The sequence below is a fragment of the Amphiura filiformis genome, chromosome 6, assembly GCF_039555335.1.
Source record: "Amphiura filiformis chromosome 6, Afil_fr2py, whole genome shotgun sequence".
Classification (NCBI taxonomy): domain Eukaryota; kingdom Metazoa; phylum Echinodermata; class Ophiuroidea; order Amphilepidida; family Amphiuridae; genus Amphiura; species Amphiura filiformis.
This window is the reverse complement of record NC_092633.1, coordinates 27,933,960-27,948,463: the sequence shown is the minus strand read 5'-3', so window position 1 is coordinate 27,948,463 and position 14,504 is coordinate 27,933,960. Positions and strand designations below refer to the sequence as shown.

The following is a 14,504-nucleotide window of genomic DNA, read 5'->3' as shown; positions in this document are numbered from 1 at the left end:
TACTCGAGAACTCCAGCTTTGAATTTGCACACAATAGTTTAATACGCATTCGATGCTAGAGTGCAGGGGTAGCACTAGGTTTTTAAACCAGGGGTTCTCAGAACCCCTGAACCCCCTGAAAGTGTTAAAAATATGCGCTCAAATCCTAAAATGAGGGGTTCTCTAGTCAAGTATTGAATGCCCGTTTCAATATCAGTATCAGATTTTGTGATTTTGGTTATGATGTGTAAATAGTTAAGGCCTGGCAAAAACGCGATCTCCCTTTCACGCCGCGATTCTCGCTATTAAGGGACCAATCGTTATTTACGGCAGGGGGGTAATGGGTGCTTTGGAAAAAATATCGACAAAAAATTTTGCGTTCCCCCTCGCGTCTGCTCAGAATTTTCGGATTCCCCCTTGTTTTCCCAAATTTCTCCATTTAAAACTTAACATTCCCCCTCCTGGTTCAACGAAAAATTTCGAATTCCCCCCTCAAAACGCCCATTACCCCCCCTGTCGTAAATAACGATCACTCCCTAACCAACTATCTGGCTTTTAAAGAAAGTTCCCACGCAGTGTACTTGCTATAAAAGTGTTGCTTTATGCCATAAAAGTTCTCCGAATTCCATAAAATGCAGTTCAACTTTGGCGAAGTGCAGAATTCAACAGCATTGCAAGTCACATGTGACGAGTGAAAATGCCATGGATTTACTCAATAAAAATGACATTTCATTGCAAATGAGTTCAAGTTTAGGCCAAATATCATGATATTTATTGAATTACAGGAGTATTTTGACTATAAAACATAATTCAAGGGCAAATTTTTTCCTTCTACGGCCTCGTATTTCACCGCTGGCATATCTCTACACACCACCCTTGAAGCATTCCTTACTGATCCCTAGAATTAGAAATTACCAACTCACGTACGTGTCGTCATTCAGTACTGCAATAAAACTCATCTGTGATTCTAGACAATATCACAATCTGTGTTAAATTACGCTGGAGGTGTGTATTTTATTTTTATTTTTAAATTATGTTACATGCTACGGCGACTTCACTTCAACATTTATGTTATTGCATTTTATGTTACATAATTTCTGGACAGGTCGTAAATATTGGAGATCGAAGCTTTTCTTTTTCTTTCACATGTTTTCATTTTTCTGCGCGCATGAAAACCCCTGAACTGGTATGCAAAAATGAATAGATGCGCTCAAACTTAAAAATATGCGCTGTACGTGCAGAAACGCAGGTTAGCGCGACCCCTGCTAGAGTGCGTTGCTATCTTTTTTCGGTCGGACAGCATTGCAATTTTTTGCACCAGAGGTTATTTACTCTCTTATTGTTGAAATTTCGATGAGTCAACAACTGTATCTTTTCAGCAAGATTTGCCTATTTTGGTCAGTCTAAAAATTTGCTGAAGTGTAATTTTAGCAAGGTTTTTGATGCGATTGCCTGTCGTGATCGGCTGTGTTTACTTCTGAACTTCCATTGCTTTACAATCCGACTAGGTAGATTTGAATGCAATGGTCTCTAGCAGTGGCGCAGTGACGTAGCGGCCGTCACTCACTCCCCCCCCCCCAATCGATTGCAAAATTTAAAAAATCCCATAGGAAAATTGCCAAAAAAATGGTTTGTGCCCCCAATAAGGGCTAGTGTGCATTCACTGAGTAGGCCTACTAGTACAAGTGTAATGTATGTGAAGCTATCATCGGAATCGGATCGGTGCACGCGGTGAGCAAATTCTTGGCCAGACTTCTCGAGCAACGCCAACGGACTCCTGCTAATGTGCAGAAGTTCCATGGTCATGATTGCATACAAAATTTACACAAAATGCATGTACATCGTAAAATATGCCACCACTATGCATGAATCTGTCATGTGTGTGACTGTGTCATGTCCATGTGTCATGTGTGTGTGGCTATATGCTATGCAATTGAATTGCATGATTTACATTGCCAGTGATTGCCATTGCATTGCATTGAATTGATTGATCATGTTGATCATCGAGTTGATTAAAAATGACACAATGCGTTTTGTTTGCATATGAAATGTGTGAGCTATATTATGACCAACAAAATAAGAATTCTTTTGTCAAATGCTTCATTTACACAACTTCACATCGTTAGCTTAGTACTTTGAAACATGTTTTTCACACGTACTCACCTCTTCTCGCCATGTTGAGTTGGTGAACGGTTTGTCAGCTGATAAGGTGTTGCCAGTTCTGTTCTTCATGCAAAATTTTCTATAATAGAGAAATTAAAATCCCTGAACGTTTATGCATCCACTGCTATACAGATTCCGAACTGCTGACAATGACATTCATTTGTGAGAAAGAAAAAAACAAACAAACATGTGTTTCAATTTGATCCATGGATGGCTCAAGTGCAATTATTGAATATTGATTACAGAAAGTCAAGGTGACAAGGATTTCGTGATCCTAGCATCCTCTTTTTATGACATTTTTCAGTACGGTAGATATCCACGAAAAAAGCTTATTCCCAAAATTTGAGTTGATTCCGATTTTGCGTTTACGAGTTGCTTGATTATGTGTAATAGGCCTACACTGTTCCATAGGAACAGACTCGACAGTAGGCCCTAGGCCACATAATAGGCCACATTTGTAATTACGTTATGCCTGAGCGAAATTCAAATTTGACGATATTTTTGCTAACCTAAACTAATTAATCTGCAAGAAATTTTTACATAAACATTATGTAGCCAGAGGTTTCCAGTGGTAATATAAAAAAATCTTTTTTGAAAAAAGTGGAGGGATGAGGCTGTGGATCACGAAATGCCCTTTTAAGTTAAGAAAGTGTAAGATTTTTTTTTAAATATCAGAGAAAGCTCGAAAATTTGGCCAAAAAATTGATGATTTTTTGCAAACATATTTTGAAAATATTCTTGTTTTTTCAGTTAAAATCAATCAATCAATCAATCAAGCAAAGCAGCAACCAGCATTGGTTCTTACTATTTTGGAAATATTAAGCATCATCAAGGCGGCAAGTTCGCCACGTAAAAGCTGACAATTAAATTATATTTTGGTTAGTAATTATGATGCTAAATTCAAAAATGATGTCTGTCAAGCTGTATTAGGACCGCCAGACTCTAAAAAAATGACCCCCAAAACCCTTACATGATCATGGGCAAAATTTAAACATGCTCCAATGTCACTAAAACATGTCAAATTAGTCGTCTAGGCCTAAAGATCACAAAAATATAATATATTTAACTTGCATGTATAGGACACATAGTTACCAAGTTATGAGGCTCATAATATATATAGTGAAGAATTAAAGTAGCTCCGATTTTCTTAAAAATGGAGGCAAACTGAAGCATGATAATTAAACACAAATGCTACTGAATCCTACATATCTTTTAATTGTGCAACATGCTAACTAGACATCGTAGATAGTGCAAACTATTCTTTTTCTGAAACTTCTAAGCTGGGCGACAATTTGCCTAAACTTTTGGAGCAACTTTGACTTTCGATCCATGCTATTAATAGGTCGTGCTCGAACAAACTTAACATTTCAGGAATCCGAGAGGTCAGACGAATAAATGAAAAGCCGACGATCAATTGAAAATGTTGACCTTTTATATTGAAGATAATACATTTTTCCCCCAAAGACCTAATTCTTTTGATTGGGGGGGGGTCCATATCTTCAATACGAAAGGTCAACATTTTCAATTGATCATCGGCATTTCATCCCAGCCATTGTAAGTACATACCATTAGATTTAGAAAATTTGCTTCGAGGACTGTTTATATCAAAAATATCATTTTTTAATAATTTGCCATAAAATGTGTATTACCGTATATCACGAATTTAAAAAAAAATCAAATTATTTGATATCAGAAGGACATTCCTCAGCCCTTAAGAGAGGGAAAATAGTAAAAATTACCCAATAAAAATGTCGGGGGCAAAGTCGTTTAAAAAAAAATAACGGTTGCATATCATTACATTTTTGACCAGGTATTATCTAGTATACATAATCGGTTTTTTTCACCTGCTTTTTTTTTTTAGAGAGAGAGAGAGAGACATGTATAGCCCTATGTAAAGTCTTTGAGCTTACAAAAAGGCTTTATTTTGTATTTTACACTTGGCCCAATGCATGATCTGGGTGAAAGAGGTTTTATTATTGCGACAAAATTGTATTTTAGGCCTATACTATTTTGGCCCATGATCGGGACTGAATTTTGGTGGAAAACGAAGAGGGATCGAGAGGGGAGGGGAAGACGAAAAAGAAAGAAAGAGGGAGGTTGAAAAGGACAGAGTGTACTAGGCCTTAAATGATAAATAATATACCCTACTAGTACAGGGAAAGCAAAAGAAAGGTGCAAATAAATATAATAATTATTATTATAGAAAATGAACATATAGCAGCACTATAGGCAGCCATTCGATGATGCCAAAGCCGTTATCCGTATGTTAAATAAAAAGCCCGGTCAGTAGGCCCTATTTCAAACCTGACAACTTGAGCTGTGTGACCCAATTTCAAAAACTGGACGTTGAATGTGTTCGTCGTAGAAGTGACATAATTAATCGGATTAACTGTCATAGCAATAGATGAATCCAATTTTGAATATATCGCCCTGCACTACAACGTTCACGCGGTACATATTGTAACGGGACCGAGCTTGCCCCTAATACTTTTGTAAACGACTGATAGAGAAGACTAGCCTTCTAAACATACAAGTGGTAGCGTAGTATCAAAGACTAGAATTCTCCCCAAGATATGTGGAATCAGTGATGCATGAAAGGAGAAGTAACAGGTAAAAATGAGACTTGACAATTCTGTTTTATATTTGCTTCTTTTGTTATATCTTGTATTGTTATTTTGCTCTCATATTTGTCTTATCACATCACAATTCATAAATACAAGTAAACACTGGTAAATACACAATCTCTGTTGATGATCATGACAATATTTCCTAGTTATTTCTCTGTTTTAAATCCAAATAAATTACCAATAAATGCTGCCGAACAGTACATACTATCTGCTTGAATAATCGAGAAGCATAAAAATACAATTTAATCAACAGAATCTCCCATCACATGACATAGTCATAGGCTAGGCCAAGGCCTAGTAGGCCGACTACAGACATGACAGAGTATAGTATCCATGTCTGTACACCTATACGAACTTGCCATGCAACAATGAATGCACACAAAATACAGTGCATAACTTTCCATTGGACTTGTGTATGTGTGCGGCAAGTCAGTGCACAATAGGCATAGGCGCTAGGCCAAAACACCGGAGTGCATAACCACCCGGTGTTGCCACTATTGTGGTAGCCAAGCTGCCCCTAGCTCAATCTGAGCTCCAGAGTAGGGCGTATTTGCTTTGGTTGGCAGTGCTTACCTTCAAACTGAGTGAAGGTTTGGGTGGACTATTGTCCACCAAGCAATCTGATTAATTTGCGTCGTGCACGGCCTTTTATACTCTCCTGAACGCGTTCATGGAACCTTTTGGCGGCTGCGTTCAAAGCGTAAGCTCCGTTACTATGGATATCGCGCAGTCACTCCGCGTCAGGCGCTCACTTTCGAAAAGATTTTGAACATGACGAAATTTAATAACTAGAACTGCCAGTGTTTTTAAATCAGGAATCAAACTGATGACCCCCTTTTTGACCATGTAAAACATAAAAATACTTCAAAATATCTTAAAATTCTACATCCTTAAACAATTACATCTTAAATAATCCAAAGTTTCATCAACAAAAGTCGTTTTTAAGGAAATTTACAATTTTTAGGAAAACTTGTTTAGTACAGCAGACGATTGATGGCCGGGAAGTTTCAAAATGTTGAAATCCAAAATTCTGTAAACAAACAAGAAAAACCTGAATTTTGTCGTGAATATTTACTCATAGACGGTATGTAATACCTCATTTTGTTCCTGACAAAATTATTTACACAATATTATAAGATCTCCGTACAATACTAGCGGAAGTAGTGAAATTTGAGGCCAATTTCGCACGTACGACATGACAAATTCTCTGCCGTATTTCCAACACTCGACATCTCGGACGACCGGACTGGTCATCAAATACAAATATTTACAAAAATATACCTTGTGCAGAGCCATGCAATCATTTTTAAATGTATAATAACGATCAAAAACTACCACGAACACGTGAGCATCGTGACTTTTCTCTAAATATGAATTTGACAAGAGCTAAATTTTCGTATCTCTGCAATAGACAAACACACAGGAGGTAAGCTTAAAAACAGGCCAAAAATCTGAAATCGCATTTTGGCTCTCCGTTTCACTACCCCCTCTTCGAGACTATTTCGTCCCGAAATGTAACATGTATAATTATTTAACTTAACTACAATCAAAAATCAGAGCATTTCCTTGACAAAACTTTAACAGTAACAAGAACGGTAAATTCACTCAACCATTGTTTGGTGACAGGCTGACAATAACATTGTCGTGACCTCGTGACCTCAAAAAGTTTTTCAAAATTAATTGGCTATTCGGCAGATTTACAACTATACATTATAAAAGCAACTCTATTTCACATGCAAATTATATTATTATGTTTACAAGTTTTATACAAATCTTTCACAGTATCTCTAGCATATTAATCATTTAAGCATCTGGTTTTTATGCATACTCTTCTTCACCAATAAAATATTAATTTACAAGAACCATTTAATTCACCTTGGTGCACATTTCCGTCAATTTCATTTTCAAATGAACAATATCAGTTTTAATCTTGACTTTCGAGCTAATGAACAGAAGTCTGTCTCTGCATCAAGTTACACAAAACATCAGTTTAACATTTTACATTATTGCCATCAATTAATGATCAATATTTAAGTTCAGATTTATAAAAGTTCTATATTCCTCAGCGTCCTTTCTTCTGATGGACCTTGTCTTCAGTTCGATATCTTCAACATCTGAGAATCTACATTATCATACCTCTTTCGCAACTCTCATGAGAAACTGCCAGATTGGTTCACCGTCGATCATGAGAGGAAATGTTGACTGCGCCGCCCTTACATCAATTATGCAAGGTGTAAAGAAACCATACATCATCCAATAAAACATTTGACCTGGTAAAGAATAACCATTGGCTGGTCAAATACGGTATCACTTTTGCCATTCATTCTTGCATCTGAGTTCTATTAAGTCCATGTAGACTTTCTCAGTTGGCAATCCACCCAAGAGCGAAACTTGATTTTCTGTTACCAATGCGCCTACATAGCCTGACATTGCTCTGAAAACATCATGACTGCAATCAGTGAGTCACCGTCGCACCAACCAGAGTTCCAAAATCAAAAGATCTGCATAACCGGCCCGTGGTGATGCCTCAACAGTCAGTAAGAGAACACATGATGAGATCTAGTTGATTTTCATTTGTTAATCTTCTTAAGAGCACATGCCGTATACGACGAAAATTAGCTATCTTCAGTAGATAGCACGTACATATCTAATGGCTATTCAATGAAGCAACCATTATTGTAGGCTTAAAGTCGATGTCTGTTATTTAACTGTAGCTATCTCCGTTTCCATTTTGTTTTTCTTCATCTTTTTTCGAAATCTTCAAAATCTGACATTCAATTCAGAATTAAGGCATGAAATCTCATGTAAAACAGCATGAGTGCCCGACAGTCCATACTGTCCATATTTTTCATGGTGATGTCCCCATATCCATCATTCCAAATGATTGTAAGAATAGTTGTGTCGAAATAAAGTGACGTGTCTTTCACTTTATCTAAATTAAGAAATCCAGAATATTGCTCTTTTTAAAAGAACAAGAATTTCCCAGAGACAAAACTTGATCAAAAGATTGTCATGTCAATACTGCTGCAGTCAGTAAAGTCATATCAAACTTCTAATCACGTTTTGGCTGAAATGAAATTTCATTCATGAAGTTCTTTTTATTGGAGGCTGTTCCTCTCAGAGTCGAGTTATTATGATTACATAATAACAATAATGAAAACAATTTTTATATACAGGGTCTACATGTAGAGTAGACAATCCGCTATGAAACACGTTTATACGATGATGATGTCGGCAAGGCCTATACCTGACTTCAACTTCATAAAACAGTAATTTCATATTTTAGCGGCAAGGAGTTATCAGTATGCAGTGCAAGACGTCGGTGAGCCCTTTTCCGGACTTAATACACCACAAGGATCAATGACTATACGGCGAGGGCTTTTCCGCATATCATTATCCCATAAACACGATAGATTTCGTCCTCTTGAATCTTCCTCGTAAAGCTATTTACAAATTATATACCATCAGACATCATAGCATGTCTGCATGATAACTGGTCACTCTTCCAGAATCATTCTGATGATGGCAAGTCTCCTGGTGCCAATGAGTTGGTGCATAGGCCCGATCGTGTGCCTATACCATCATGACCGTCATCAAGTAGCATAGCTGACCTCTTCCAAAGACTCATCTGAGATGACAACTTTCTCAGAGTGTCGGCGTATTGACCAGATGAATTCCATTCACCTACGCGTATACGGTCAACTAATACCGTCTGATCACTTTGGGTACCTGCTGGTTGGCAGTCTTCCCCATTTATCAAGGGAGTGTCCTGACCACCAGTTAACTGTCTCCTTACAGCTAATCGTCTCCTGGCTCGTCTTCTAGATGATGGAGACTTTCGTGTCTTTCTCCCTTTCTTCTTGAAACTGCTTGAGCATGCCATTTGGCAGGGTAGATCATCACAGTCTTTCCCAATTAAGGGAGCATGCGGCCTGGTTAACTTTTTCTGGATCTTCAAGAAAGCCAACCTTCTCCTGGCTCGCATTTGTGATGAGGGAGACTTCCGGTTCTTTCTCGATGATCTCCCAGTCTTCTGTGAATCGACTCTCGTAAGTTCATCATCCTTCCCATCTTCAAATTGCCCTTTAGCAATTCCATCTGCATTAGCATCATTTTGATGCTTCCTGTACTTTTCAGCTTTGTAAACAGCTTCTGTTTCCACTGCAAACTTGATTGCATCATCAAAAGTAGCAGGTTTTGCACGCAGGATGTTTAACCGCAACTCGCTTTCTCTGATAGCACTTATGAAGTATTTCTTTGCTATCTCCTGTGAGAAAGGACTTGGTATTGTTGGTAAAGCTAGCTTGACTAACTTCCTGATGTTGTGAGCTAGGTCCGGCAATGACTCTTTTGGGTGCCTTACTCTGTTATTGAGTTTCACCCAGAATAGCTCTTCCTGATTTTCGGTTCCAAACCTCAGGTTCAAACAGGCCACAAGTGAGTGGTAATCATGCCGTTCAGTCGAATCCAAATATCCCAGTACACTCTGAGCAACACCTCTCAGACTAGTTGCTAAACAAATGGCTTTGGTATACTCATTCCATTTATTCCATTCAGCAACAATTTCGAATTGTATCAAATAGTCTGACCAGGAAGTGGTCCCATCGTAAGTTTGAGGCTTTATTTTTACTCCAGACTGAGTGTCATTGCTATAATGTTTAGGCCTAGGCCTACTTCTCACTGACTCATCACTTTCATGAACATTAAATTCATCACCAGGTAATATTTCTGAGCTGGTATCGGTTGGAGAAGTATCAGCACTATCTTCAGTCGTTGCCATAATAAATCGTGAGCCAAAATTTGTATAAATTTTGATTTATCCTACCGCCAGACACCAGTTGTAACGGGACCGAGCTTGCCCCTAATACTTTTGTAAACGACTGATAGAGAAGACTAGCCTTCTAAACATACAAGTGGTAGCGTAGTATCAAAGACTAGAATTCTCCCCAAGATATGTGGAATCAGTGATGCATGAAAGGAGAAGTAACAGGTAAAAATGAGACTTGACAATTCTGTTTTATATTTGCTTCTTTTGTTATATCTTGTATTGTTATTTTGCTCTCATATTTGTCTTATCACATCACAATTCATAAATACAAGTAAACACTGGTAAATACACAATCTCTGTTGATGATCATGACAATATTTCCTAGTTATTTCTCTGTTTTAAATCCAAATAAATTACCAATAAATGCTGCCGAACAGTACATACTATCTGCTTGAATAATCGAGAAGCATAAAAATACAATTTAATCAACAGAATCTCCCATCACATGACATAGTCATAGGCTAGGCCAAGGCCTAGTAGGCCGACTACAGACATGACAGAGTATAGTATCCATGTCTGTACACCTATACGAACTTGCCATGCAACAATGAATGCACACAAAATACAGTGCATAACTTTCCATTGGACTTGTGTATGTGTGCGGCAAGTCAGTGCACAATAGGCATAGGCGCTAGGCCAAAACACCGGAGTGCATAACCACCCGGGTGTTGCCACTATTGTGGTAGCCAAGCTGCCCCTAGCTCAATCTGAGCTCCAGAGTAGGGCGTATTTGCTTTGGTTGGCAGTGCTTACCTTCAAACTGAGTGAAGGTTTGGGTGGACTATTGTCCACCAAGCAATCTGATTAATTTGCGTCGTGCACGGCCTTTTATACTCTCCTGAACGCGTTCATGGAACCTTTTGGCGGCTGCGTTCAAAGCGTAAGCTCCGTTACTATGGATATCGCGCAGTCACTCCGCGTCAGGCGCTCACTTTCGAAAAGATTTTGAACATGACGAAATTTAATAACTAGAACTGCCAGTGTTTTTAAATCAGGAATCAAACTGATGACCCCCTTTTTGACCATGTAAAACATAAAAATACTTCAAAATATCTTAAAATTCTACATCCTTAAACAATTACATCTTAAATAATCCAAAGTTTGATCAACAAAAGTCGTTTTTAAGGAAATTTACAATTTTTAGGAAAACTTGTTTAGTACAGCAGACGATTGATGGCCGGGAAGTTTCAAAATGTTGAAATCCAAAATTCTGTAAACAAACAAGAAAAACCTGAATTTTGTCGTGAATATTTACTCATAGACGGTATGTAATACCTCATTTTGTTCCTGACAAAATTATTTACACAATATTATAAGATCTCCGTACAATACTAGCGGAAGTAGTGAAATTTGAGGCCAATTTCGCACGTACGACATGACAAATTCTCTCTGCCGTATTTCCAACACTCGACATCTCGGACGACCGGACTGGTCATCAAATACAAATATTTACAAAAATATACCTTGTGCAGAGCCATGCAATCATTTTTAAATGTATAATAACGATCAAAAACTACCACGAACACGTGAGCATCGTGACTTTTCTCTAAATATGAATTTGACAAGAGCTAAATTTTCGTATCTCTGCAATAGACAAACACACAGGAGGTAAGCTTAAAAACAGGCCAAAAATCTGAAATCGCATTTTGGCTCTCCGTTTCAATATGCACTACCATATGGAAAGGTTTCTATACAAAAACGATTCTCTTATAAACCAGCATGCGCACAGTTTCCACCTCGATACACCTGAGCACACATTTTCGTCCCAAGAACTTCCAAGCAGAGAACAACAAGCATGTCTCCGTCACAGTCTTTGATTACACTACACGGTAGTGTGCATAGCAATGTAGGAGCTGTGAAGCTTCTATCTAAAAAATGGGCCTCTTTGATTGGTTTTTGTCGAAACCTCAAATGTTCCCTTCATCCAATCAGAATTTTTTTTTTATATCAAACGAAAGCTAACACTTCCTCCTAAAAACACTTTTAGTCACTAGGATAACACAATTCAATGTAGCAAGGCGAATGGGGAAAATCTGTTAAAAACTACCTATCCAAGCACATTTTTTGACCAAAATGTAGGTTTTATAGGCCTAAGTCAAAACCTCAAGTGCTCCTTACAATATTTTTCAAATTTTATGTCATTAAATGAACAAGCACACTTATATTGCCCATACACTAGAGTCACTAGAATGAGCAATGGTCAATTCACTTTAAATTGCAAATCTTGTGCAAAAAGTTACTATTTTCGCCTGTTTTGTCATCGCGGTTGTAAATTGATATGTGCTGATTACTCGCATCTGTTCTGTAAGATAACTTTGAAAAGAGCGGTATTGTATTCGATCTATGATTGCAAACATACACAGGTGATGACTGCAACCTGCTTGTAGTGCAGGGCGATCTATGCAAAAATTGTATTCATCTAGGCCTATATTGATATGCCGATATTGCCGATAATTATGTTACTTCTACGGCGAATACTCTCATGAAAAATTGATTATCAACATTTTTCAATATGTCAGCGATCAAATCGGACACAAAAGATGAATAGACGCGCACACTCAGGGCTGCAGACCGCAGTCCGTTGGTATAGTCACGATAGAGGCTTTTTTGGCAAACTCACTTCGTGTTACCGTAGATCATGATGATCTGCGGTAACGCACGAAGTGAGTTTGCATTTAACAGAATCACTTAATCCGTCTAATGTATGTAATGTGGCAACACCCACTTTTAACCAGGAATTTGGTGCAGCCAGCTGGTGAAAGTCCGCATGCATGCAGCATGCACCGCACCCACGGCCACGCTGAGGTGATTATGCAATCTTCAAAGATGAACCATGAGAGGAGGAAATCCGAGCGGGGGTCGGGTAGGGGTCCCCGGGGTGGGAGGGTATGGGTCGAGGGAGGGGTGATGTGCCCTGAGTAATTTAATTCATAATTTAACTTCGTTCACAAATGAGAAATGGAAAACCCTTATAGGGCCGCTATCTTAGCCATATGGTGTCCCACTTAGGCCTACCCCATCCATTTGGGGTAGGTGGGACAGTGGTTCATGAAATTAATTTTTGACACAAAAAATAACAGAATATTGCATATAATGCTGCCAACAAGGTCAAATTGATAGGCCTATATAGGCCTGAAAACGCCTATTGAATGACTTGATTACCGTCAAATGGGGTAACTTTGGACACTTTTCAGAGTTTTTAAACCACTGCTTCCAAACAAAACCAATTTTATTCCTAATTAACTCTTTTTTATGACATTCCCTTCTAGGCTATACCTTGAAGTTGAAAAAGATTTTTAAATAATTTTGTTAGGGTGCCCTAGGGGTTAACCAAAGTTACCCCGCATTTGGGGCAACTTTGGTCCAGAGTAGGCCTAGGCCTATTAGGCCTACATTTCATGAAGGAAAAAAAATCAAAAAAATTGAAATTCGCTGTAGCCTATAGGCCTATTGTTTTTTTGTGACATTTGACCCGTTGCAAAATTAATCAAGCACACACCCTTGCTCACAAATATCGATTTTTATTTTTTCTGAATTTTTTTTTTAATATGCTAATTTTTGGTCAAAAATCTCACAAATCTTTGAGGAAATTGGACATGAGCGACTATTATTTCTTCCAAATATATTTCTTAACAAATTGACACTAACTAGGCCTATGACTAAAAACAATATTGCTAAGATGACCATTTAAAAAAATATATTTGACCGACCAAGCCCCGCTGACCGAAGTTAGCCTACCCCATTTTGTGTTGAAGGGGCACCCAAATGAAGAGTAATTCTATGCATGGTGGGTAAAGGTTTCCACTTCTTTCTTATAACAAAGTATTATCGTGTCAAAGGCTATCCAGGCTTGGGTGCCCCTTAGCCCGGGTGCCCGGGGGCGCGGCCCCCAAGAGCCCATAGGAGTTACGCCACTGATATAAATATGTATTGCTGTAAAATATGTTCTTTTAATGTAGGCTAATAATAACATAAATATAGGCCAGTAGGCCCTATGTGTCAACATGTGTCCCACTTACCCCAAAGTGTTGGGGTAGGCCCTAAGTGAACCAGTTGATTAGCCCGCCCTTCTGTACTGAATTGGAGTATCGCCCCAAAACTAACACCAGAAGCTACCAGATATTACGATTAATTATAAAAACATAAGTCCAATCTTTATTCACTTACGTGAGTTTTATATCCAGGTGTCCCACTTACCCGGCCATCTTACCCTATAGTTTGAAACGCTATAAAAAAAAAGTAATTAATTATTAGGCCTAAAAAAGCTTAAAAATCAAAAATCTTCTTCTTCTTCCTTATAGGCTAAGTGCCTCCCTCATATGTATGAGTATTGTCGCACTGCGTATAGACTGCGCTGCATTCCTTTTTTTTCTTTTTTTTTTTTTTTGATAAACAATTCATACGTTTCCATGCATGAAACCATTTAAAATCTATGACAAAACACATCATATCTCCAGTGACTGCCCTGCCCAGAGATAAAATATCTGAGCTGTTGAATCAGAACAGGAATGATGAGTTTTCCATGGTCAGGTCAGAGAGATTAATTTAGGGAATGATAAATTAAACTGGTCTACATTCTCATGGATATCTGAGCTGTTGAATCAGAACAGGAATGATGAGTTTTCCATGGTCAGGTCAGAGAGATTAATTTAGGGAATGATAAATTAAACTGGTCTACTACAGTAGACTACACTGCGTACAGACAAGCTGTACACTAAAAGACACAATTTCATGCCTAAATTTAACACCAAGATTAAAAAAAAATGTAGGCCTATGTTCAAGCACTATGTTTTAACAATATTGCTTTATATTTTGACCAAGAAAATTAATTTCATAGCAAATAATTGATCCGTTTCAGTTCCGCTTCAGGACCTGCCGTTTATTTGCTTGAAAGTACCCCCTCTGTA

General features: G+C 38.1%; 1 protein-coding gene across 3 annotated transcripts in view; it reads right to left on the bottom strand.

The window, feature by feature from the left end:
• LOC140155218 (glycogenin-1-like) overlaps positions 1–2,274 on the bottom strand; it is a 51,281-nt gene extending 49,007 nt beyond the window's left edge. For 2 of the 3 annotated variants that reach the window (XM_072177967.1, XM_072177969.1), the window contains exon 1: positions 2,143–2,274. In XM_072177967.1, coding sequence (XP_072034068.1) covers positions 2,143–2,155 — 13 coding nt within the window. In that variant the 5' untranslated portion in view covers positions 2,156–2,274. The remainder of the gene's footprint in view (positions 1–2,142) is intronic. The other variant, XM_072177968.1, reaches the window with a different exon arrangement.
• Positions 2,275–14,504: the final 12,230 nt, after the last annotated feature.